This window comes from Salminus brasiliensis, chromosome 9, assembly GCF_030463535.1.
Source record: "Salminus brasiliensis chromosome 9, fSalBra1.hap2, whole genome shotgun sequence".
Classification (NCBI taxonomy): Eukaryota; Metazoa; Chordata; class Actinopteri; order Characiformes; family Bryconidae; genus Salminus; species Salminus brasiliensis.
The window spans coordinates 23,140,207-23,162,207 of NC_132886.1; the positions used below are offsets into that span (position 1 = coordinate 23,140,207).

The window sequence follows — 22,001 nt, forward strand, 5'->3', positions numbered from 1 at the left end:
AAAGGGGATTCAAGATTTTGAAAAGTGATCCAAATCTTTTTGGAATGTCATAATCTTATTGGGATGTAACTTTAAACTTTATCTTTTGAGGAGTGGTTCAAATTGATTTGTTTTAGATTTTTTTTTGTTTTGCTATCTAACAAAAAAGTGGAATATTCTTGAAAAGTGATTTATGATTTGTGACTGATTTATTAGAATTTATTATAATAATCAAAACCTGAAAGTGAAAGTATGGAAATAATTTATATAATAATAATAATAATAATAATTGAATTCTCTAATATCCTGAAAATGTAATAAACACTAAAGTCCTGTTTGTTGTTTTTTTTGTTTTATTTTTTACATAAATGTATAATCTGGGGACATAAAAAGGAGGAGTTCCCCTCATAGACCGTGACTAGGATTTCCCAACTGCCTGCATGGACACAGGGTTCATGTAGGAGGGGTCTGACTGTGGACTGTGGCCATGTTTGAACCCCACAGCTGCGGCTTTCCAGATGTGTGTCGGGGTCAAATTTCTCGTCGCGGGGGCGGGACTGAGTAACGGAGTAACTCAAAAACACCCAGAGATTCACTGCAGGCAGAGGAGACATCTCCTGCGTGTTTCACCCAAACGAAGTGACTCCAGCACACGATTACCAGCGAAAATGAGAGGTAGGTTTTCGAGCCGGACTTTAGTTCAGTCTCTCGCCCCTTTTCTCTTCGTAAAAGTGTGAGTGGGGCGATCAGCAGACTGTCAGATCACTGGACAGACATTGTGTGAACAGTCAGCGATTAAGCACTGCGTAGCCGAGTAAGCGAGCTAGCTCAGCCAGATTTACTGCTAACGGTGCAGTGAAGTGATGGAGGCCGAAGTTTTTCAACTACGAGGAAAAACGAGCGAGTAGTTTCCAGTAAAGTGACAGTCCTGACTGCCCACGCCTCTGTCCGCCTGTGGAGAGAGATGTACCTGCATACAGTTGGAGAGATGGTGGATATACCAACATCACTGAAACACCTCTCCTACATAGCAGACCTGCAGCTGACCCACCAACAACGAGCCTGAGCCAGTGTTTCACCACCATGATCCTGATAGAGCCTCGTACTGCTCTCTCTCTCTCTCTCTCTCTCTCTCTCTCTCTCTCTCTCTCTCTCTCTCCCTCTCCCCCCCCCCCTCTCTCTCTCTCTCTCTCTCTCTCTCTCTCCCTCTCCCCCCCTCTCTCTCTCCCCCCTCTCTCCCCTCCCCCCCCCTCTCTCTCTCTCTCCCCCTCTCCCCCCCCTCTCTCTCCCTCCCCCCCTCTCTCTCTGCTTTAACACACCATTTTAAAACGTTTTTTATGGAGCTAAGTCTTTAGAAATGTTTACATATTTGGATATATATATGTGTGTGTGTGTGTGTATATATATCTTTTTTTTCTTTTTGGATATACATATTTAGCCTTAGAGTGGCTTGTGGTGTAAAACTACATCCAGGGATGAAGTAGAGAAGTCTTCTATCACAAGTCGAGGACCTGATTCCCTCATTCATCCTCTGAATACTGTAATAGTTTCACCACAAGTAATGTAAATGAGTGAGTTAGTGGATTAGTGAGTAGTTTAGTGAGTGAGTTAGTGGGTTAGTTTAATAGTGAGTAGTTTAGTTAATGAATGTGTGGGTTAGAGGATTAGTGAGTAGTTTAGTTAATGAATGAGTGGGTTAGAGGATTAGTGAGTAGCTTGGTTAGTGAATGAGTGGGTTAGTGGATTAGTGAGTAGTTTAGTGAGTGAATAAGTGGGTTAGTGGATTAGTGAGTAGTTTAGTGAATGAATAAGTGGGTTAGTGGATTAGTGAGTAGTTTAGTGAGTGAATAAGTGGGTTAGTGGATTAGTGAGTAGTTTAGTGAATGAATGAGTGGGTTAGTGGATTAGTGAGTAGTTTAGTGAGTGAATAAGTGGATTAGTGAGTAGTTTAGTGAGTAAATGAGTGGGTTAGTGGATTAGTGAGTAGTTTAGTGAGTGAATAAGTGGGTTAGTGGATTAGTGAGTAGTTTAGTGAGTGAATAAGTGGGTAAGTGGATTAGTGAGTAGTTTAGTGAGTGAATGAGTGGGTTAGTGGATTAGTGAGTAGTTTAGTGAGTAAATGAGTGGGTTAGTGGATTAGTGAGTAGTTTAGTGAGTGAATGAGTGAGTTAGAGGATTAGTGAGTAGTTTAGTGAGTAAATGAGTGAGTTAGTGGATTAGTGAGTAGCTTGGTTAGTGAATGAGTGAGTTAGAGGATTAGTGAGTAGTTTAGTTAGTGAATGAGTGAGTTAGTGGATTAGTGAGTAGTTTAGTGAGTGAATGAGTGGGTTAGAGGATTAGTGAGTAGTTTAGTGAGTGAGTTAGTGGATTAGTGAGTAGTTTTTTGAGTGAATAAGTGAGTTAGTGGATTAGTGAGTAGTTTAGTTAGTGAATGAGTGAGTTAGTGGATTAGTGAGTAGTTTAGTGAGTGAATGAGTGGGTTAGTGGATTAGTGAGTAGTTTAGTGAGTGAATGAGTGGGTTAGTGGAATAGTGAGTAGTTTAGTGAGTGCACTGACTGTGAACTACTGACAATTTGAGTCGGTAGTGTATGTTATTGGTATCAATATATAGAATAGTGCCTTTGATTTAATGCTTCACAGATGAAGCCGAAGTGGAGATTATTGACTCGGTTGAGCCTTGTGCAGGAACCCAAAACCATAACTCTCCGAGTGAAACAGGAGCACTAGTGGAGGTCACCTTTCAGAAAAACCCCAATCAAGAACTCAAATTCTTGGAGGCTGAACCCAAAGCTTTAGGGGTATGTAGAAAGAGAACACGTCTAATGTTCCTAATCTAAAGCCTGTCTCTTTAATGTTTTTAGATTATATAATAGATATGTTATTCTGTTTTCCACAGGTTACACAGATTATGCTGAGTCTCTTTTTAATTAGTACCGGCTTTGCATTTTTTCAAAAGCCTTGGTTCCACACAAGAAATCTTGTCTTATGTGGCTTTTATTCAGTTGTAAGTATTACCATTGAATTGGAATTATTGCAAATGGATATATGTCATCATTCTGGAAATATGTTTGTTGTTTAAATGCTGTGTTTGATTATTTGCTTTCTATGCTGCAGGGATTAATAGCTGGTAGTGTGACAATAGCTGCACAATGTCTTCATCTTCCTAAAGTAAGCAAGGCATTGCTAACTTTTCATCCTGGACACTTTGACACAAAAACACAATAGTTATTTAAATGGCTCATATCAAACAGAGTTTTCCTTTCTTTTTAAATAATTTTTAAATTTTATGTAGCAAGTAAACAGTGTTGAAGCTTCAATATAACACATTCCTGTTCATATATAGACAGCAAGTTGCACAAATGGTCTGTTTTGATTGTATTGTTCATGTGATGTCACAAAATCTCACAAAATGATTGCTGATTATACAGTATATAATATATAGACTAGACACAAACACTGTACAGACAAAATCTTATTAAGTTAATTCCAAACATTATTGCTTTTATTATTATAGTCAGTTTTATTTACCATTATATCAGTTTTACATCAGGCATAGAAATGAAAATATCTTTAATCTTATTAATAATAATCTTATTCCAAAGGATAAGGGGGCGTTATGTAAAAATCATAAGTAAATAAATAAAAAAAACATGATGGGGGCCGTTTAAACCAATGTCTCTGTGTGTGCTTCTGAATCTTTTTTACAGCTGAAGGCCTGTTTGGGAATGCAGATTGTTGCATGTGCAGCGTCGGTCATCTGCTTTGTTATAATCACAGGGCCAGTGGTTCACAGCATTGACTATTACCCCTGCTGGCAATTTAGCTACGAAAATTCCAGTTCATCCCTTCAGTTATACATATGCGATAGACTGTCGGTGAGCTTGCTTTTCTGCACATTCTAAAACACAGATATTGTAAAACATATTTGTTTCCTTACTTTTTACAACTTATCCCGCTGTCCAGAATAGTATAACATTAACATAAATGTCCTTAAAGAAATATTTATGATATTTAGATTTTTTTTTTTTTTAATCAGGGCACTAACCACACGGCAGGGAAAAGGAAGAGTATAGGGAGCAAAATCAGGTCCTTGCTTCACATGCTTCTACATTGAAGCCACCAAACTCCAGCCCAATAGTTCGCATCCTTGTAGCAGCCTTGAGGGCGAGGTCCATACTATCAAAAATTACTTAGTGTAATTACTTACTTAATTACTTAAGTGCTTAGTATGTAAACATGTATCATCATTATAGCAAGTTTCTATGATGTCGTCTCAAATGTTAGATCGATCAGATGTTACACAGGCGTTCAGAATGCAGGTAGGGTGTGACCCAGTCTTCTAAAATCTGCAACAATTCAGAGGAAAAGAAGTTCTACCTTTACATTCCATGGCAACGCTGTAGACTCAGTGGGAAGCACGTAGTTTCTGGGGGGGTGCCCATTACGGATGATCTGTCATGGACAACACACATCACTTCCCTCATCAAGAGGACACAGCAGCGCTTTCACTTTCTGCCACGGATGAGGAAAGCAAACCTACCCTCTCCGATCCTTACAGCTTTCTATGGGGGCTGTAGAAAACATCCTGACCAGCAGCCTCCCAGTCAGTTATTGCTGCTGTATTGGTTTTGAGCAGCAGTCCCTCCAGAGTGTGGTAAGGATGACAGAAGAAATCATCAGAATCCCACTCCCATCAAGACAAGACCTATATCTCTCATGGAGCCTCAGCAAGCCACCAAGATAGTCAAAGCCATACCCACCCTGCACATGGGCCTGTTCAGCCCTCTGGCCTCTGGCAAATGCTACTGTGGTTGCGATGTGCGTTGTAAGACTGTCAGACTTATAGCAAGAGCTTTTTTCCACAGACCGTCAGACTACTCAACTCCTTATAACAACACACAGCATACTGGCCCATCAGGACTGTCTGAACACATCTAGTTATTGGAACTCATGTCTTCATAAATGCAGCTATTAGTTTAAGCACTTTATCACTTTTCACCAGTGTCAGCTTTACACGTCCTGTTACACTGTGCAATAATACCACCACTGTGAACAACCTGCAGTATTATTCTATATATTTTTCTATATATTTTCAGTGCTGTTGTCACTCCTGGTTGTGTAGTGTAAATAACAAAGTTCACTTTCACTTTTATTTACCTTTATTCTGCTAATCCACAGGTGGCATTAGGTCATGTGGAAGGACTGCAAATGATAGCGTTCGCAGCTCAGATTGCAATCTCTGTCACCTTAGCTGCATTCTGCTGCAAAGTTATTCAGTGCTGTTCTCCCCGGACCAGTGTGGTAAGAACCCAGTAAAACCCCAAATATTTCACATTTCATTACCAGTCAACTGCTTGCTAACTCTTCTGTCTCCTGTTCACTTTTCTCCCTTCAGCCCATGATTGTCGTGAGCGCACCATCGGCTCCTCAGTGATGGCAATCCAAACATCCATACATCCATACAATAAACCATGTAGTCCATATATTAAGTTCATTTAAATTTAACCCAAACAAACTGGGTCGTAGGCTAATATGGTTAAAAAAAAAGCCAAGATACACTAAACAAGAGATACACAGAATATTTTCACCAATTAACACCAATCCTAACACACACAAAAAACATATTATCTTTGTGTTCAGTTGAGCCGTATATACAGTGTAATGCATATCATACTAGAATCTAGAAATGTGTGTTGACTGTTTTATTTGTTCTGCCTAAAATAGGTTAGATTGCATTCACATAGACTGCATTCATTCCATGTACTCAAAATTATACTCAGAAATGACTGTATCGCTACGTTGTAATACATGTATACCTGTCGCAAATGCACATTAGTGGATTTCAGGCATAATAAGAAACTAGTCTCTAATTGGCTTATACAAACAGTATCCTGTTATTGACTAGGAGCCCCAACAGCACTTAGATCCACCTGAAATAAAGTCCTAAATAAAATGCACATGTAAAATATGCACATTTATCACTGGTTTGTTTCTTTCAGAGCATCTTCTTGATGAATCAATCGATATAATCGGGTTAATATGAAATCAGTTAGAAAGGATTTACTTACTTCTGTCTCACAATTCCAACACTAATTCACTGCTAGCTTGTTTTGTAGAGCAAAAGTGTCTTTGTATATTCAGCAGGTACATTTCTCAGTGGTTTAATTTCAATAACTAACACATGCTTTCACAATTATTGCAATGTAATTTAACAGGATTGTTGTTTTAATTCATTTAAATTAGCCACTTTTCTATGACTTGTTTTATACTCCATTGTTTTCTTTGAATTGTGAACAGCTTCACATGAAGCTGCATTTCTGACATATTCAGTGCTTTGTTTTTTACTATGCTGAAATGTGAAATTATTGTTGCTGTTCTTCTTGCTATACATTTGTATGTTTTAGTGTTAAACAAAGTAACACCAATAGTACAAGTGGTTTAAAAGCTAGCTAGTGGTGAAACAGAATGAAGGTACACTGGTAAATGCTATCGCTGTCATTGCTCTAATCTATGTCATTCATTACCAAGCTATTTTGTCTTGGGTACAATGACATAATGATCACCAGGGTGCCAAAGCAGCCGTGATGGTACTGTATGTTTCTTTATGTTACACTTAATGAAGGTGATAAAAAAAACAGTTGTTTGATTAAATTTGGTACATTACTGTGAAAGAATTCTTTTTAAGTCAAGTCTTTTCTTTTGTCAGGTCTACCTGAAACAGGCAAATCAACAAAACATGAAAACAGTGATAAGCAACCATTTAGAATGTTCCCAGTTTTTTTAGATCAGTCATACACCAGTCATCACTACATACTTTAAAATCTAAACACACACCTAGGAGTACCACTAGAACTATAAGTAATAGTCAGTAACATAACAGCAAGTATCAAAATTAATGGAGATCTTAGTATCATATTGTTGCAGTCGGACAAAACTTTGTATCTCTAAACTAGCAACTTTAAAACCTTCTTAACTTTTAAAGGAAGTTGATGTAAAAAGATTTTATTCCAAGCCATTTTGAAGCATTTCTATTGATCTATTCAGCAAAAAGAACTTGATTCACATAATGATGCGTTTTTTTTAAATTATGGAGATACAAGATTCTTGCATTCAATATACAATTGCGAACAATCGAGAAAGAACTACAGTTCAGGCACAAACACAATGGATGCATTCATGTCCAAAAATGACTAAACCACTGGAAAATGACCCGTCAGCCACTGTAAGTCTTGTGGGTTCTGTTTAAAAGATATATACCAACAGACTAGTTGCCAATGAAAGTGACTAGGCACAGAAGCCACTTTTAGGAGACTCTGCAAGATTCTGGACAGTCAAGTCTAAACAGTGCAATGCAGCTCCTCTGTGGTCTATTATGGAAATTTGGCTTTCATGACATTGCATATGAATGTGAAAGCCACACAGGGAAATAGTTCTACATCTTTAATGTTTCCACCTCTGTACTGTTTTCACTTTCCCAGTGTCATTCATCTTCCATTAAATTAAGTTCACTCCAGCTTTAACTTCAATCACAACGGAGATAAATAGGACGGCCAATGGTGACTGATAGCACGCCTACAAGAATCTTCACAATATCTGCTTGCAGGACACAACAGAGCCAGAGGAAGTTAGAATAGCCTGATTTTTCGGCTGTCGAGGAAGAGTGCATAATGACCTCTTTCATTCCGGTTTGAACACTCTCCAAGTTCACATTCTGAGCTGGGTCATTGTCCCATGTTGAAAAGAAGAAGAAGAAAAAAAAATGGTACTGCAGCTGAGTAAGACTCACTTTATTTAATAAGGCTGCTAAATACTAGTACAATAACTTTACGCATCCCATTAACTCATTCAAATGATGAAGACATTGGTGTTAAGTATAAATTATCTGCTTTGTTGTGCAATAAATATTTTCACATGATTTACAGTACACAACAGGTAGGCATTATAAACAATCCTCATAAAAATGTACAGGTTTTTTCACTATGGAGGTATTCTTCAAACATATTAAAACGTACAAACAATTCATTTTAAAAGTACTGTTAAAATTAAATGATTCATTATCGATTCCCAAAAGGTTTCTGGATTGGATTGAGACCAAACATTTTTTAGCAATTGAGGCCGAACATTTTGATAGTTGAAATGTTGAAAATAATTGGAAGTTTATATGGCCTCATGCATCTGCATACTCCGCTTACCAGCGCCTGTTCCAGGGAGAAGAGTTCAGTTCCTGCCTTTTACATCCTACTGAATACAGTCATGTCAACAGAAGATTGAATAGTCACATTTTCATTTGATGTTTAGTCTAAAAACGGGACTATATCCATACATGTACCTTGACTGAGGATTTCTCATAACTGACATAACATAACTGAGGTATTTTGTCAGTTCTCTTCACATCTGCAACTCATCTGCCCAGTGACTCTGTAAAAACAAGCAGAAAATACATGAGATGAAATACATGAAACCAAGTATCTTAGTAACAGCTGCTAATATTACTACTGTGTTACAGAAAATGAACCGAACAGTGTTAGCGCCGTGATATCTACCTGCTAACTAGCTAAGAAGACACAAGGTTGACAGCTGGGAGGCACTTACCTGAGTATATGAACCAATTTCTTCGAGATCGCCATAACAACCATTTTTGTGGCGTATCAAATTTCCCCATAGCACGGAGTGACGGCAGCCTGGACACTCCCCTTCTACAGGAATTAGGTGGGTGGGCTCTGACTTCAGGAAATGTTTAGCCAAGCAAATCAGATGACAAATCATCTTACACAGGGGGTGGAAGCATGACAGCCTGTCTGCAGCCTAAGAGAAACAAGGTGTCACTTTAGTAAATCACTTTCCTGTATGCTATTAATGTGTCAATTGGACAGCCAATCGCCAGTCTTGATTTTGGACTTTGGACAGGCTTACTGACTACTTATGTTCTTTTTGTTTGGGAACCAATTGTCCAATCCTAAATCACACTGCCTGTGCTGTGCTGGAGTGAACCTTGGGGTATTTCACAAAATCTCAAAGCAGCATCTTACAAACATTTAAATGTAAGCAGCCTTGGAAAATGACAACTGTGGCGTAATGTCGGAAAGCCATTATTTTCCTTATGCACACAGTGCTTTACTTTTGATCCTGTCAATTATACATTAATTCTTGCAACTCAACTATTTAAAATGATAATTTTAGTGGCTTACCTTCTGAACTCTTACAGTCCAAGACAAGTGTAAAGCTTTCGTACGGTTAAGAAAATATTTAAGAACAAGCAGGTGTCCTTAGAATTTGTCTTATAAAATAGTAATGACAAAAAAATAAATAAATAAATCTAAGAAGACTGTATTTCCTGAAACACTTTGTTTGTGAATGTAAATCCAGCTCCTGATTTGTTTTTCCAACCTGGACAATAAAAGTTTCACAGATGAACTAGAGTATTCATGGCTCTTTGTTTTTAGGTGTAAACATACCTTCACAATATCTCTACACAGAAGACACCGTTCCACCCGGCTCTCCTCTTGTTCCTTGTCCTCCTGCTGCTTTTTCTTTTTGGCACGAACGCATCCGAAGGTCAAAGGGATGTGCAGAGGTGGCTGCAGCCCAGGCTCAAAGTCCAGACGGTACTCTTGCCTCAGCCAGCGTACGGTGAGAGGCAGACGGCTCCACGGCGCCACTCGTAGCATGTTGGAGACCACGCGCCAGTGGAACTGCAGGCTGGACTCCTTACGAGACCGTCGTGTCACATGTGAGAGCCTCCGCGAGATGTGTGGGTGCTGCCATGCCCACTCAAACTGAGGCAAGGGGAAAGAGCACACAGCACAAGGTTTCTGATTATTATGTTTATTATGGTAACAGCTGTCATATTTGGCAAAGTTGGATCACCAAAAAAAAATCACTGTTTGGCTTGACACTGCCTGCAGAATGAAGTGTGCAGATCACATGAAGCCTAACCTAGAGGGGCTCCTGAGTGGCACAACTCTCTAAATGTTAGCCATAGCAGGGATCAGGAATTTGACCTCCAGTCATGCCACAGCCATCTGTGGCCTCTCTCTCTCTCTCTCTCTCTCTCTCTCTCTCTCTCAATGCTAGCCCAAATGGGTGTCTTTCATGTAACATAATTGGCAGTTACTGTTAGTGGCAGTTCAAAAAAGATGTGCAGTATCTTGGAGGAAGCCCATGCTAGCCTTCACCCTCCAAAGTATGATGAGAAGCACCCGAAAACTTTAAAAACAGGCAGAAAAAGAGAAATCTCGCTGTAATGTGAAATGTAGACTGTAAGTCACCCGTTTTAGCATCACTGTGTTCGGAGTGTGTCCTCAACAGTCAAAGCTACCAATGCCCAATGCCATGGACTTCTCTGTGTCTCCAGTTGCCATTAGAAATCAGAGAAGCTGCAGTACTGCTAAGCCTGAGTGTTCCTCTGCCGCATTGAAAAGAAGCCTGCAGCTCTGAGGGCTGACTGAAGAGAAGGACAAGGAGGTGCAGCGAGTCGTACTTAGAGTGTAAATGAACTAATTAATGACACAGCTTAGTCAGCATGTGCGATTGGTCCACACAACCCAACTGGCATTTCTCAGGTTCACTTTCCTGTTGCATCTGTGGACAGGTGCTCTCTCTCTAAGTAGGCTTACAATTGGACTCTAGTGTGCTTGCTTTTTATGCCAGAGTAGTGACCTCTACTGGGTAAATCATGAATTGGAAATAAGATCCAAGTAAGTCCAGGAACAGCCATGGAGGTCTAACATAACAGGGAGAACGTAGAGCTAACTTTATATAGTAACAGGTAAAATCAGCAAGTAGGACAGAGAGAACAGAAAGGCTATTGGGTAAAGCATATTAATTTAAAGGGTGTATCACACATTTTTATAATATTTTGTTGTGTGCCCTGAGGTCCACTTATGTGTGGGTTTATGTACAAAATGTCATTTTCACATCTCCATTTCCAACAACTCTTCATCCCAGTAAAAAGAAAAAAAAAAGACAAGACTCCTTATAACTCCTAGACTAAATAGGAGAGACACAGTCAGGACCATAAGTATTTGGACGGTGACTTTTTGTTGTTGTTGGGTTTTTTTTTTTTGCACACCCAGATAATCAAGATGAGGCTGAAGTGTAAAATACCTGTAATATAACAGGTAATGCAATCCATTCGTTAAAACTCATATCAATGCTGACTGTCCAAATACTGTCCAAATAATGTAAATCTGTTGTTTCTGAGGCCTCATAAAAACAGTTTATTCCAAACATCTGTTTTTGCAGCTTATTTGCGAAATTATATGCTTTGAAACATTATCGGTGATTACATTTTACATCAAGTCTATTATCATTTCATTTCTATTATAATTTCATTTCATTTTTGTGTGATAAATGTCTATTAAGGCAGTTTACTGAGAGTGCAAACCTACCCTTAGAGCTGCAATATCAGACGGAAACCCATGAACGATGAGGACCATCTCCCTGTAGAGTGATCAGAACATGACTCTTAATAAACCCGTGTGTTTATTAACACTGCCGGCAGATTCATCAGACAGGACAGGTGAGTGCTTGGCTACCATGGTCCTCTGCCGCTGGTCCTCTTGGCTCCCCCTTTGTGTCTTCCTGCGTTGTGCTGCCCGATTCTCCGCTCGGGGTTGACGGTGAAGCCGATGTAGATGCGACCCTTGAATTTCGGGTTGGTGCAATACAGCATGTACACCCCAAAAAAGCTCTCCACCTCCACCACCATTGTAACAGACTCTCCGTAGCGCTGGACGACATGGTAAAAATATTAAATCACATATAAAAACAAAATATTTATATGATCCACAATATTAATCACAGTGAAGGTGATGTTAAAACTGATGTCCAGATACGTAGTTCTTAGTATTGTGATTTTATTAAAACATTTGCTGCACGACATTCAATTAAACAGGGCTGAATAGCCGTGTTACTCTCTTTGTAATGAAACATGCAGTTGATCAGAGTTTTTAAGCACTGCTATGCTCAGAACTACAATTTCTTTCCCCAATTTAATACAAATATCTTCATATTTCCCACCTCTAACCCGTTTACTCCGTGTCTATGAGAGGTGTTTCACGGTGTTTTAACGTTGTCTAGATCCCTAACGTTAGCCAGCAGGCTAGTTAGCAAGCTACATAGCTCCAGCGATTATAAACACACACAGCTAGTCTGACATACACACACGATGTTTAATAAATAAAAAGGGGGAGAAAACCAAAGCGGCGGCTCTTCACTTTCAAAACAAGACCGCTTCACGACATCTTTGACCTCTTAGCTAGACTCCGATATCGCCTACCAAATATTCAAGCCAACTAGCTAGCTAGATAAGTTACGCTGAAACAAATACATATATTTATATTTATCTAGATAGCTAGCAGATTACCCACGCAAATACTTCATATTTATTAATTTACAATTCATTGCGGAATAACGCTAAGGTCGCTTCTTGAACCCATATATACTTTTATTTTGCTTTTGTTTACGTTAGGCACATGACAGGCGCTCGTGTAGTCAATAAGGACCTCTGGTCGCTGCCGCTGGTGTACATCGGTCTGCCTGATTGGCCACTGAGAGGTTACGAAGGCGTGGTCTCACCCGTTCTCAACGTTTTCATTGGATAGCTTTAAGCTAAGGCCCGCCCCTTCGTGTCACCCGGCAGTGGAGCAGAAAATGACTGTGTAGTCTTTCTCTTCGTGCTGAATTCGCTCGGTTAGGAAGAGGAGCGCAGTAAACAGTGTAAACAGAGCGAGCTTTGTGTCAGGCAGGAATGGCGGTCACCACGGAGCTCATTCGAGAAAAACTGATAGCCGAAATTGGAGCGGTTCACGTGGTGAGTGATGAGCACTGCAGACACACACACGTCTGAACAGACAGTGGGGTCCAGAAGCCTGAGACCACCAGTAACAACCACACACAGCTGTAAAAGAAAGTTCAGTGCTTTTTAAATTACAATGAATATTCCTAGCATAAGACATTTAAATAAGAGAGAGAGAGAGAGGTCGGATCATTGCTGAAGGATTAATTTAAATAAATAAATAAATTGACGTGAATTTTAGAACTATCTTACTACATTGACATTTTATTCAATACCAATACAAGCTTGTGCATTACAACCAAACACTGTTCGGCTACTTTTCCCATGCAGTAATGGAAATAGATGAATGGGACAACGGTGCAGATACAATAGAGTGAACACACAAGCAAGGTGTGTAGACAGTGCAAGTGTATGTATATATATACTAACAATAACTGTACATCAGAAGGCAGAGGTGTAACCTATAGTTTAAAGTGTTAACTATAGTTGCAACACTAATGATTCATCTATAGTAAATATATACTTTACTTTAATGCTTGAGTATGATCACATGAAGCCTAACCTATCCCGTACAGACTGATAAGAGGGGCTCCTGAGTGGCACAACTGTCTAAATGTTATAGCAGCCATAGCAGGGATCAGGAATCTGACCTCCAGCAGCTTTAATGCTCAAGCTGGCACTTGAGCTGGCACTGACCTTTGAAGAAAAAAAACATCTGATCTTTTATTGATATGGTCATCGTCACTAATGCTTAGGTTCATTTTTCCCTCAAAACATTTGTTAATGTTACTAAGTTTTTTCCTCTGTTTACAAATCCTTGTCTCTGTTTTAGGAAGTAGAAGACACATCTCCAAACAGATGTGCTGCTAGTTTTAAGGTCCTTGTAGTTTCTCCTCAGTTTGAAGGAAAACCGCTGTTGCAGAGGCACAGGTAAGACTGATGATGATAGCACATAACAGCACGTTCAGTGATCACAGATATGTTCAAGGCATCGGGTCTCACAACGAGGGCAATACTAATTTTAGAAAAACATATGCAGATGCAAGAAACAGAAGCACAGGTGAAGCTCAAAAATGGCCATTAATGGGAGAGGAGCTGTGTTGATGTGTTTTCAGGTTAGATTATAAACTGAATTATAAAACTGCGCTTTTAAGCAGGTGTAAAAATGAATTAGCTTTTAATTAGCTTAATTAGCTTGTTGAGACTATTGCTTGTGTACAGTCATCGTTACATGATTCAAGTGATGCAAATTAAAAGCTTTACAAAAGGCTCCTGAAATGTTGTCCAAACAATTAGCCGATATGTGTGTTCTCTAAGCAGCTGCCTAATACTCTAAAAATCTAAATAATTCATGCCCACAAAGCAGGAGAACCCTATAAGACAGTAGCAGAGCCTTTTCAGGTAGCCGTGTCCTTATTGTGTAAAGTTTTTAGGAAATGGCAGGAACATCCAGACCTCAACCAACAGTGTTGGTCAAGTTTAAGGTATGGAAGGCCTAAACCAACGTTTAGAGAAAGAGGCCAATCAGAATGCTGCTGGACTGCAAAATCTGAGGCATTTAGCTATTTTCCTTTATTTTGAAATGGTAAAAAATGGACATACAAAATAAATCTTGCTTAAAAATGTAAAGATATGTATAATCTTTAACTATATGTCTTTTAGAAATCAGGTCAAATTAGTGAAAATTGTGCACATTTGATTTTTTGCAGAGCTGCTCCTTTAAGATTGCAGTGGTTTAGAGTAATTATTAGTAATTATTGAGTAGTAGGCTTTAGGATGTGACGTGTTTGGGAATTTAAGGAGTTAAAGAACTGGCTGACCTTGTGTCTTCTTCGTGTTTGTGTTTCTTCAGGATGGTGAACACTTGCCTTGCTAACGAACTGAAAGAGATACACGCCTTTGAGCAGAAGACCTTGACTCCAGAGCAGTGGGAAAAACAGAAACAGTGACAGAGTAACACACATTCACATTCTGCCCTCGGAATAGTTTATTACTGTTTTTTTTTATATTTAAATTAAGCGGCATTTAAAAAAACGCAATGGCAGTTACTGAGAACACGTTTCCTTTTCCTTGAAGCTGAACTATATGATGTTTGGAACAATAAAGGGATGTTTCTTGCCCTCATTCAGTGAGTATGCAGCCTGGTGTTTGTGTGTGTGGTGTGTCTTGCGTGTGACTTTTGTTTTCACTTCAGCCTCTTCGGGGGGCGGTGCTGTTTTGCATTTAACCACTCGAGGTTGTCTCGACTGAGGAGCTTAAGAAAAATGGATAAAATTTCAACTGTATTTAAGAAGACACACAATGTTTTACGCGAGAAAATCAGAAATAAACGCATGGGACATCAAAGCAATACAGCTGCCCAACCTGGGGAGGAGAAGACAGGACCTAACTCAGAGAGCTTAAGACAGAAAGGTAAGAAGATGTGTAGCTCATTCATTTTCATTCATTATTTCTTGATGTGTGAGATGATATGTGTTTTAGAGGGATTATTAGTTGGTGTTTTCTGCTTATACAACTTTGAAAAATGTAAAAACTTACAAGTAGAAGTAGAAACTTGCCATGACGTGGTTTCCAGCAATGTGCTCGTCACGTTTTTGAAACTGAAGGCATTTCCTCAGGTGGCAGATGAGTGGGTGTAGCTGCCAGCCTCAGAGATTCATTGATAATGTTTATTTTACCATTCCAGCAGCATGTCTGCAACTAGACTGTGCTGACACACCAAACTACACACTCTCCCAAAAGCGTCACTAGTTGTGTTAGCTTTTATGGAGGTTTCCATTAGTTGATGTGTTTAGTTATTCATTACACAAAAGGTGTGGAGGGGTGTGCAAATAAAAGCTAGACCATGTGATTCTTCACTACAGACCATCAGTTAAACAAATAAAAGACATGGAAAGCACATGTATCTCAATAAACTTTAATTATTCATAGAGATTATTAGTGTTACATCTTTATATATTTTTTTATTTTATTCATAAAGCTTCAGAGTGTAGAAATACTGGGCTAGGATCCTTTCCTGCCAGCAGGACTAGGGGGAGCCCTAAATAAGTGACAGGAATAAACACTAAAAGTCTTACAAAGTATTTTATTAAGTTCAACTGCAGCTCATTTACCAACGTTTTTGAGTTCCTCAACTCCATATGTATTGTTGAGCTGCAAAACAAAAAAATGTTAGACGTTAGGACTTAAAAACCCCCTGTAATCAGGTACTGTATAATTTGAAGTTGGCCTGACACAGTGTTTACAGTGTTGATGGGTTATGTAACTTTTGTGTTTTACTGACTGTGTGTCTAGGAGCTGGTGTCCATCCACAGAGTCCGTGTGGGCATATTCTCAAATTCCCAAATCTCATTAATATGGTGAATCAGTGCCTAAAGCAAGTATGTTCATTAATGCATATGCACTAAATAATAACTGGCAGCCTTAAAATGTTGCTTTTATCGAAGTTTATTGAATCATTATTGTATGACCTAAACTTATAGTTCAACCCAGTGCTTGAAATGGGGGGAAAAAGTGCCGGTGTTGGGTCGAATTCTGTCTCCCTGTCTTTGTGTGCATGTGCGTCACTCAGCAGTACGGGCACAACAGAAACGCTCGCGATTCCTGTTGTTCCACTGTTCCACCACACCAGTAAAAGCCAGCTTAGACTAGACTGATCTACACTGATTGTTTTTTCAGCAGGGTTTGAGGGTTAAATCTGAAGATATTTGGCACATCCTAAAGCAGCCAGCTCACCAAACAGCACATTATAAATCAGCTGTCACACTAACCGGCACATCCTAAAGCACCCAGCATTACTCAGCATTATTAAAGCAGCCAGCACACCAAACAGCACATCTTAAATCAGCGGTCACACTAACTGGCACATCCTAAAGCACCCAGCATTACTCAGCATTATTAAAGCAGCCAGCACACCAACCAGCACATGTCCAAGCAGCTGGCACATTATCCTGTACATCTTACAGTGGATGGCACGCCACCCGGCACATCTTAAAGCATTCGTCACACGAAACAGCACATTTTCAACTTGCTGGCGCACAAACCGGCACATATTAAAGCAGCTGGCTCATTATCTGCCACATCTCACAGCAGACGGCATACCAAATAACGCATCTTACCATCTAGCCAGCACATCCTAATGCAGCCGGCGCTCCAACCGGCACATCTTAAAGTAGTATGCAAACCAAACGGCACATGTTAAATCTGCCGGCACACCAACAGGCACAGTTTAAAGCAGCCAGCACACCAACTGGCACATCTCACAGCAGACGGCACACCATCTGGCACAGCAGCTATATAGCTATATTTATAGCAGCTGGCACCTAAACCGGCACATCCTAAAGCACCCAGCACACCAACCAGAACATCTTAAATTTACCGGCACATCTTAAAGCTGCTGGCATATTATCTGGCACACCAACTTACAGCATGTTCTTCAAAATATGTGAAATGGACCAACATTCAGTGTTGAGTTCAGATGCAGAATCCCAATTCATGCAGTTTTACATGTTCTGAAGTTCATCTTCATCATTTACAACACATATTGGCTGTTTTTTAAGAATACACCGGTAAATGTGTTCCCTGACTGGTACAGTTTTGAAACATTTTTAGATAAAGAGATAAATTAGATTACATTAGATCACCTTAACATTACTGCAGCAACATTACACTGTAGATTCAGATCTGTCTAAATAAAGATAACTTTAATGTTAGTGGACTGTTCTTATGTGTGCCGACAAGGGTCCTGTGTCGCCCTGAGCTATCCAGGGTGATGGAGTCCCGATCCGTTAATTCGATTAATATATTATATCAAAATGAATCCCAGCTAATGCTTTAGGTGATGTTTGGTTGTTTGCTGTTAAGGAAAGTTCATGATTAATAGTAATTTCTAAGCATAAACAAGGGAAATCGTGAGGAATCTGTTGTGCCCATACGACTGCGTAACACGTGTGCATGCGAAGGTGACCCACTTTGAGCACTGGATCAGACAAATAGTTAATTTACACACATTTTTCCCCTATCCGAAAGGTAGTCAGTCAGCCAAAGGCATTATTAGTATATGAGGTATGCCTTCTTTTAGTTTTGCACCAGAGCTACAAAGCTAATAAAGCTAACAAATAATAAAAGCTTATAGTCACCGACAACTCCCACTATGACAAATGCATGCTTACATCATCACACAATGGTGTGTTTAGTTTTTTTAACACTGCATGGTGTATTGTTATCTATATAAATGGATAATAGTATGTTAAACACACAGTCTCATCAGAATATTATGACCACCTACGTAATAGCATATAAAATAATAACCCTAGGTACACATTCAATGTTGTGGCATGGACTGTATTGGGTAATGAAAGATGTTCATTATAGAGGTTAACTAGTCCACAGAGGCGTGTTGATTACTCTATACCTCTGGTGGGGCACCACTGTTATGCTGTTGGGAGGCACTCAATGTGCCAGTAGTTCATTCTCAGTACACCTTCACTATGGTAGCTCTAGAGCATTCCGAGATGCTTCGACCCTTCGTCTGGTACCATATTCTCATGCCCTTTTGGACATCAGTCATATCGCTTCCTTTTTCCACTCTGCTACAACTGACTGGTGTGCTTACTTATTTATACATGCAGCAAACCTTTGGTGGTAAGACCTATTCTTACCAGAATATACCTATTAAGACCAGAATATTCTGATATGACTGTGACAGTGGGAGAAGGGTTATAGCATCTTGAAAACCACTAACTTCGCGAGATGTTCCAAAGCCAGCATAGCCCCTGCGAGCCATGGATTCCAGGGGGGAACGAACACTCTGCGGAATGATACAGAGCAATCCATATGCCACTGTGGACCAGTTAACCTCTATAATGAACAACCTACCTTCAATACAGTTAATGCCACTGCATCTCTGAGCCAAGGGTGGTTATTCCCAGTATTAGGTGGTCATTAAATTCTGATATGGCCATGCAGTTAAAAGCAGTAGTAACAGCAGTGGCTGCCCTTGAAAGTACTGGAGTGATACTCTACCACTACACTCCTTGTCTTGGCCATCTTAAATTCTGCATATTTGCCAGTTTTATAGATGGCATAGTGTAAAAGAAACAGACATGTATTAATGCTGATTAAACACAACTGGGGCAAATTAGATTTCTGTCTGGACTCATTCCTCATAGAAAAGCCTGGACTTCATCTGCCCGGTGTGTGAGGAGCAGTGGAACTGGTCTCAGGTCCGAGGTCAGCTCCTGCTCTCTCAGGCTCAGACTGTAGTTCTGGAAACACAGGTTAACTGCATCATGCAGGACCTGCCAGACGTTTACAAGAAGGTGAGTAGAACTGGATAACACCTTTCAACCAAATTCATTTCAAACTGATTTAGAAGAGTTTAACCCTGTCACTCCTGTCCTGGATTCTTTGAGACATTTATTAAAAAAAACAAACAAACAAATTATGATTCCTATAAGATCCATGCTCTGCATTTTCTGATCTAACAAGCTCAAAATAGAAGAAAGGTAAGGATAAAGGGCTGGTGTTAGTAACAGACAGGCCATGATCCACCACATTACCTCTAGGCCTGGATGTATGACTAATATCAGTGTTGGAAAAGCAGATGTTTTATTCATACAGACTGAATTTGTGTGTTATGTCTGCTGAAGCATGACTTCATTTGCAGATACCCCCTTCTGCCTTGCATAAAGACTACAGAGGAGCCTCAAGGAGCTTCTAGTACTTTACTTTGTTAATCATACACACACACACAGAGAACACTCACTTCAGGACAGTGTATTAAATTACTTTAATTTAGTTGATTTATTTTCCCTTACTAAATGAATTAACCTCCTGTTGGGAACTGAGGCACAGAAGACACCCAGTAATACATAACGGCTCAGTAAAGTGCAGTTTATCTCTGTGGAGATGATCCATTCATGCCTAACCGCAGCATCCTTTTTGCAATGAAAATAAATTTGAATAAATTACAGCTGAACACATTTTAGTATTCGATAGGTTCTCAAATGTGCGCTGGCACAGAAAAACAGACTGCTGACAGCGCCTATTCAGTAGACAGTATTTTGTAGGACCTTACTCCTTTAATTATATTTCCATAAAAGTTTATTAAAGGTGACTCTGACTCGTAAAATTGGGACACCTGCTCATACATTGTTTCTTCCAAAATCAAAGGTATTAAGAGTTTAACCCGCTTTGCTGGAGTAACTGTCTCTACTGTCCAGTGATTGCGTCCTATTGCATTTCATAGCATTGCTGTGAGAATTAGATTGCATTCAGTGACAAGAGCGTTAATGAGGTCAACCTCCCAACTCAGCTCAAAATTACTTGATGGAGCATCATCCATCATTCCAGAGAGCATAGTTCCACTGCTCCACAGCTCAGTGTTGAGAGGCTTTTTCTTTGCCCATCTAGCCCGTGTTTGGCATTAGGCATAGTGGATTTTTTTTATGTTCATCTGCTCCAGAGAGTCTGATTCTTTTGGCCATACTTTTCTACAGGGATGAGGCAAGCTGTGTGCGTTTGCAATGGGTGCAATGGGTGCAGCTGAATGCATTCATTAAAAGGGATGTCACTTTAGAGAACCTAGAGGTTCCTCCACAGTTTCCAACTGAAGAACATCCAAACACTTATACTTTTGACAGTACAGAAGCTGTAGTTCTAACTAGCAATGAGAAAAGCATTGAATTAAGCTGAGATATTTTGATCTGAACTTGAAGAGTTATTGTTGTGCACACTTCATTCCTTGTCTTGTCTTATCCTTGTCTTGTTCTGCAGAATCAGGGTCAGAAGTGCAGATTCAAACCTCTTGATATAGAATATAAATGGATCATAAATGTATTTTCAAAACAATGTCTATAGATCTGGTCGCAGCTTTTGATTGTAATGAATTATGAAACTTTTTCTACCATTGATAACTACAAAGACCTTTTCCCTCTCAGTGTCCAGTTTGTTCGAGTATCCTGCGACGCCCTATGGACAGCGCCGGACGCCCCTGCCCTTTCTCCAGCTGTGTGCTTTGTCCTTACACTCATCACTTCTGCTGGTCTTGCCTCGCCCCGTGGGTCTTCCCCGATGCCGCTGGCTTTGGGCAGTGCAGTAACCGCTCCTGTCATGTAGTGGCCACTCTACTGGCGTGTGAGACTGTGACAGACTCTGGCAGCTCGGTGGTGGGCTGTCCGGTGTTTCGGGCTTGCCCTGAGTGCTACACGCTCACCACACCCCAGTCTAACAGTAAATACACCTCTTGTCTTGAATGTGCTCATCGCTTCTGCTACATCTGCCTGGACAGCGAAACAGAATGCGCACAAAGAGAAGAAGACCCCTACCTCCGTCCAGCCTGTAAGAAACCCAGAGCAGAACGGCAGAAATTCATCACATAAATAGGATTTTTAGCAGAAAGGTCTGCAGGTTATGAAGTCTAGTTGTGTCTGTATTAATATACACTACACAAATGTTTGGAAGCACTTTGAATGATGAATGCGTGCTATTTTATTCAGTGATAATTACAGTGATAAATTGTAATCCAAAATGGACCATTTTATTGAACATTTTAAGGGAACAGACAGCTCATATTAAATTATCAATAATGAAAAATAGTTATCTAGTGATAGTAATTTATAATAATATGAGGCATTCTAAATGTAAATATTTTTATGACTGCATTCCTGATGTTACACAGATTCCACAGTACAGCGGGGATAACTCCTTCAGAGAAGGCCTAATGGTTTCTTGCAATTGAATTTTTTTTGTTCATTTTTATTTAGTAGAATAATGTTATTAAACTTTGTGAAGGGGTTAAGTTTGTGCAATGAAGATTTTTTTGTCAGTAGCACTTTTAGTAGATACAGCTAAATGAGCCCTCCCATTGGCTAGGACCTTACTGGTAGGCCTAACAAGTCAGATTTCTTTATGACGGCAATTTCCAAGTCTAGGCTTTTTGGAAAAGTCCTAATAGGTCACTGGCTGTGAACAGGAATGGTAGACTAACTAGTAGTAGTTTTTAGTGTTTTTGAAAAGCTCTGTGCCAGGACTCATTACTGAAAGAGGCGCTTCTACAACCCAACATATAAGGGAAAATATATATATATTTGCTAGAGCGGACCAAACATCCGAGATAGAACGGGAGAGTGGCCTTCGGGTAGGCTTTCCTGTAGTCTGTGTGTGGAGCCAGACCCCCTGTTCGTGTGGTGAGTGGTCCGGCTCCTAGGAAACGGGATGGAG

General features: G+C 39.8%; 4 protein-coding genes across 8 annotated transcripts; 3 read left to right on the forward strand and 1 right to left on the reverse strand.

Moving 5' to 3' along the window:
• The first annotated feature begins 416 nt into the window (after positions 1 to 416).
• On the forward strand, positions 417 to 6,654 carry LOC140562337 (uncharacterized). 2 transcript variants are annotated; one of them, XM_072687875.1, is made up of 7 exons: positions 417 to 654; positions 2,621 to 2,778; positions 2,877 to 2,984; positions 3,095 to 3,148; positions 3,688 to 3,855; positions 5,159 to 5,281; positions 5,376 to 6,654. In XM_072687875.1, the coding sequence occupies exons 1-7, from the start codon at positions 498 to 500 to the stop codon at positions 5,412 to 5,414; spliced, it is 807 nt and encodes a 268-aa protein (XP_072543976.1). In that variant the 5' UTR covers positions 417 to 497; the 3' UTR covers positions 5,415 to 6,654. The 2 variants fall into 2 exon arrangements, with proteins under 2 accessions (XP_072543976.1, XP_072543977.1); XM_072687876.1 differs by lacking the exon at positions 3,688 to 3,855 and having other exon boundaries at positions 420 to 654.
• Positions 6,655 to 7,743: 1,089 nt separating this feature from the next.
• slx1b (SLX1 homolog B, structure-specific endonuclease subunit) lies at positions 7,744 to 12,225 on the reverse strand. Of its 3 annotated transcripts, none has more exons than XR_011980138.1 (7): positions 12,002 to 12,225; positions 11,518 to 11,711; positions 11,371 to 11,422; positions 9,436 to 9,756; positions 8,573 to 8,785; positions 8,310 to 8,398; positions 7,744 to 8,178 (listed from the first exon to the last, which is right to left on the reverse strand). XR_011980138.1 is itself a non-coding variant. In XM_072687879.1 (6 exons), the coding sequence occupies exons 2-6, from the start codon at positions 11,688 to 11,690 to the stop codon at positions 8,369 to 8,371; spliced, it is 789 nt and encodes a 262-aa protein (XP_072543980.1). In that variant the 5' UTR covers positions 11,691 to 11,711; positions 12,002 to 12,225; the 3' UTR covers positions 7,744 to 8,368. The 3 variants fall into 3 exon arrangements, 1 of the variants encoding a protein (XP_072543980.1); XR_011980137.1 differs by having other exon boundaries at positions 7,744 to 8,218; XM_072687879.1 differs by having other exon boundaries at positions 7,744 to 8,398.
• Positions 12,226 to 12,521: 296 nt separating this feature from the next.
• LOC140562340 (bolA-like protein 2) lies at positions 12,522 to 14,903 on the forward strand. 2 transcript variants are annotated; one of them, XM_072687881.1, is made up of 4 exons: positions 12,522 to 12,794; positions 13,612 to 13,709; positions 14,632 to 14,732; positions 14,856 to 14,903. In XM_072687881.1, exons 1-3 carry the CDS (start codon positions 12,732 to 12,734, stop codon positions 14,726 to 14,728), a joined length of 258 nt encoding a protein of 85 aa, XP_072543982.1. In that variant the 5' UTR covers positions 12,522 to 12,731; the 3' UTR covers positions 14,729 to 14,732; positions 14,856 to 14,903. The 2 variants fall into 2 exon arrangements, with proteins under 2 accessions (XP_072543982.1, XP_072543981.1); XM_072687880.1 differs by having other exon boundaries at positions 12,589 to 12,794; positions 14,632 to 14,903.
• An 88-nt stretch (positions 14,904 to 14,991) lies between these two features.
• On the forward strand, positions 14,992 to 21,579 carry LOC140562338 (uncharacterized). Its single transcript, XM_072687878.1, has 4 exons — positions 14,992 to 15,191; positions 16,074 to 16,159; positions 18,950 to 19,099; positions 20,720 to 21,579. The coding sequence occupies exons 1-4, from the start codon at positions 15,044 to 15,046 to the stop codon at positions 21,158 to 21,160; spliced, it is 825 nt and encodes a 274-aa protein (XP_072543979.1). The 5' UTR covers positions 14,992 to 15,043; the 3' UTR covers positions 21,161 to 21,579.
• The last annotated feature ends 422 nt before the right edge of the window (positions 21,580 to 22,001 follow it).

What these genes read in the sequence shown, in the direction of transcription:
- slx1b (XM_072687879.1), bottom strand. Translation starts at nt 11,690, where the DNA reads ATGGTGGTGGAGGTGGAGAGCTTTTTTGGGGTGTACATGCTGTATTGC. An exon ending in ACCAGCGGCAGAGGACCATG is followed by an intron (nt 11,423 to 11,517) that starts GTAGCCAAGCAC and finishes ATCACTCTACAG; the next exon opens with GGAGATGGTCCTCATCGTTC. An exon ending in AAATTGGTTCATATACTCAG is followed by an intron (nt 8,399 to 8,572) that starts GTAAGTGCCTCC and finishes TTGTTTTTACAG; the next exon opens with AGTCACTGGGCAGATGAGTT.
- LOC140562340 (XM_072687881.1), top strand. Translation starts at nt 12,732, where the DNA reads ATGGCGGTCACCACGGAGCTCATTCGAGAAAAACTGATAGCCGAAATT. An exon ending in AAATTGGAGCGGTTCACGTG is followed by an intron (nt 12,795 to 13,611) that starts GTGAGTGATGAG and finishes TCTCTGTTTTAG; the next exon opens with GAAGTAGAAGACACATCTCC. An exon ending in CCGCTGTTGCAGAGGCACAG is followed by an intron (nt 13,710 to 14,631) that starts GTAAGACTGATG and finishes GTGTTTCTTCAG; the next exon opens with GATGGTGAACACTTGCCTTG.
- LOC140562337 (XM_072687875.1), top strand. Translation starts at nt 498, where the DNA reads ATGTGTGTCGGGGTCAAATTTCTCGTCGCGGGGGCGGGACTGAGTAAC. An exon ending in ATTACCAGCGAAAATGAGAG is followed by an intron (nt 655 to 2,620) that starts GTAGGTTTTCGA and finishes AATGCTTCACAG; the next exon opens with ATGAAGCCGAAGTGGAGATT. An exon ending in ACATATGCGATAGACTGTCG is followed by an intron (nt 3,856 to 5,158) that starts GTGAGCTTGCTT and finishes GCTAATCCACAG; the next exon opens with GTGGCATTAGGTCATGTGGA.
- LOC140562338 (XM_072687878.1), top strand. Translation starts at nt 15,044, where the DNA reads ATGGATAAAATTTCAACTGTATTTAAGAAGACACACAATGTTTTACGC. An exon ending in TGAATCAGTGCCTAAAGCAA is followed by an intron (nt 16,160 to 18,949) that starts GTATGTTCATTA and finishes CATTCCTCATAG; the next exon opens with AAAAGCCTGGACTTCATCTG. An exon ending in TGCCAGACGTTTACAAGAAG is followed by an intron (nt 19,100 to 20,719) that starts GTGAGTAGAACT and finishes TTTCCCTCTCAG; the next exon opens with TGTCCAGTTTGTTCGAGTAT.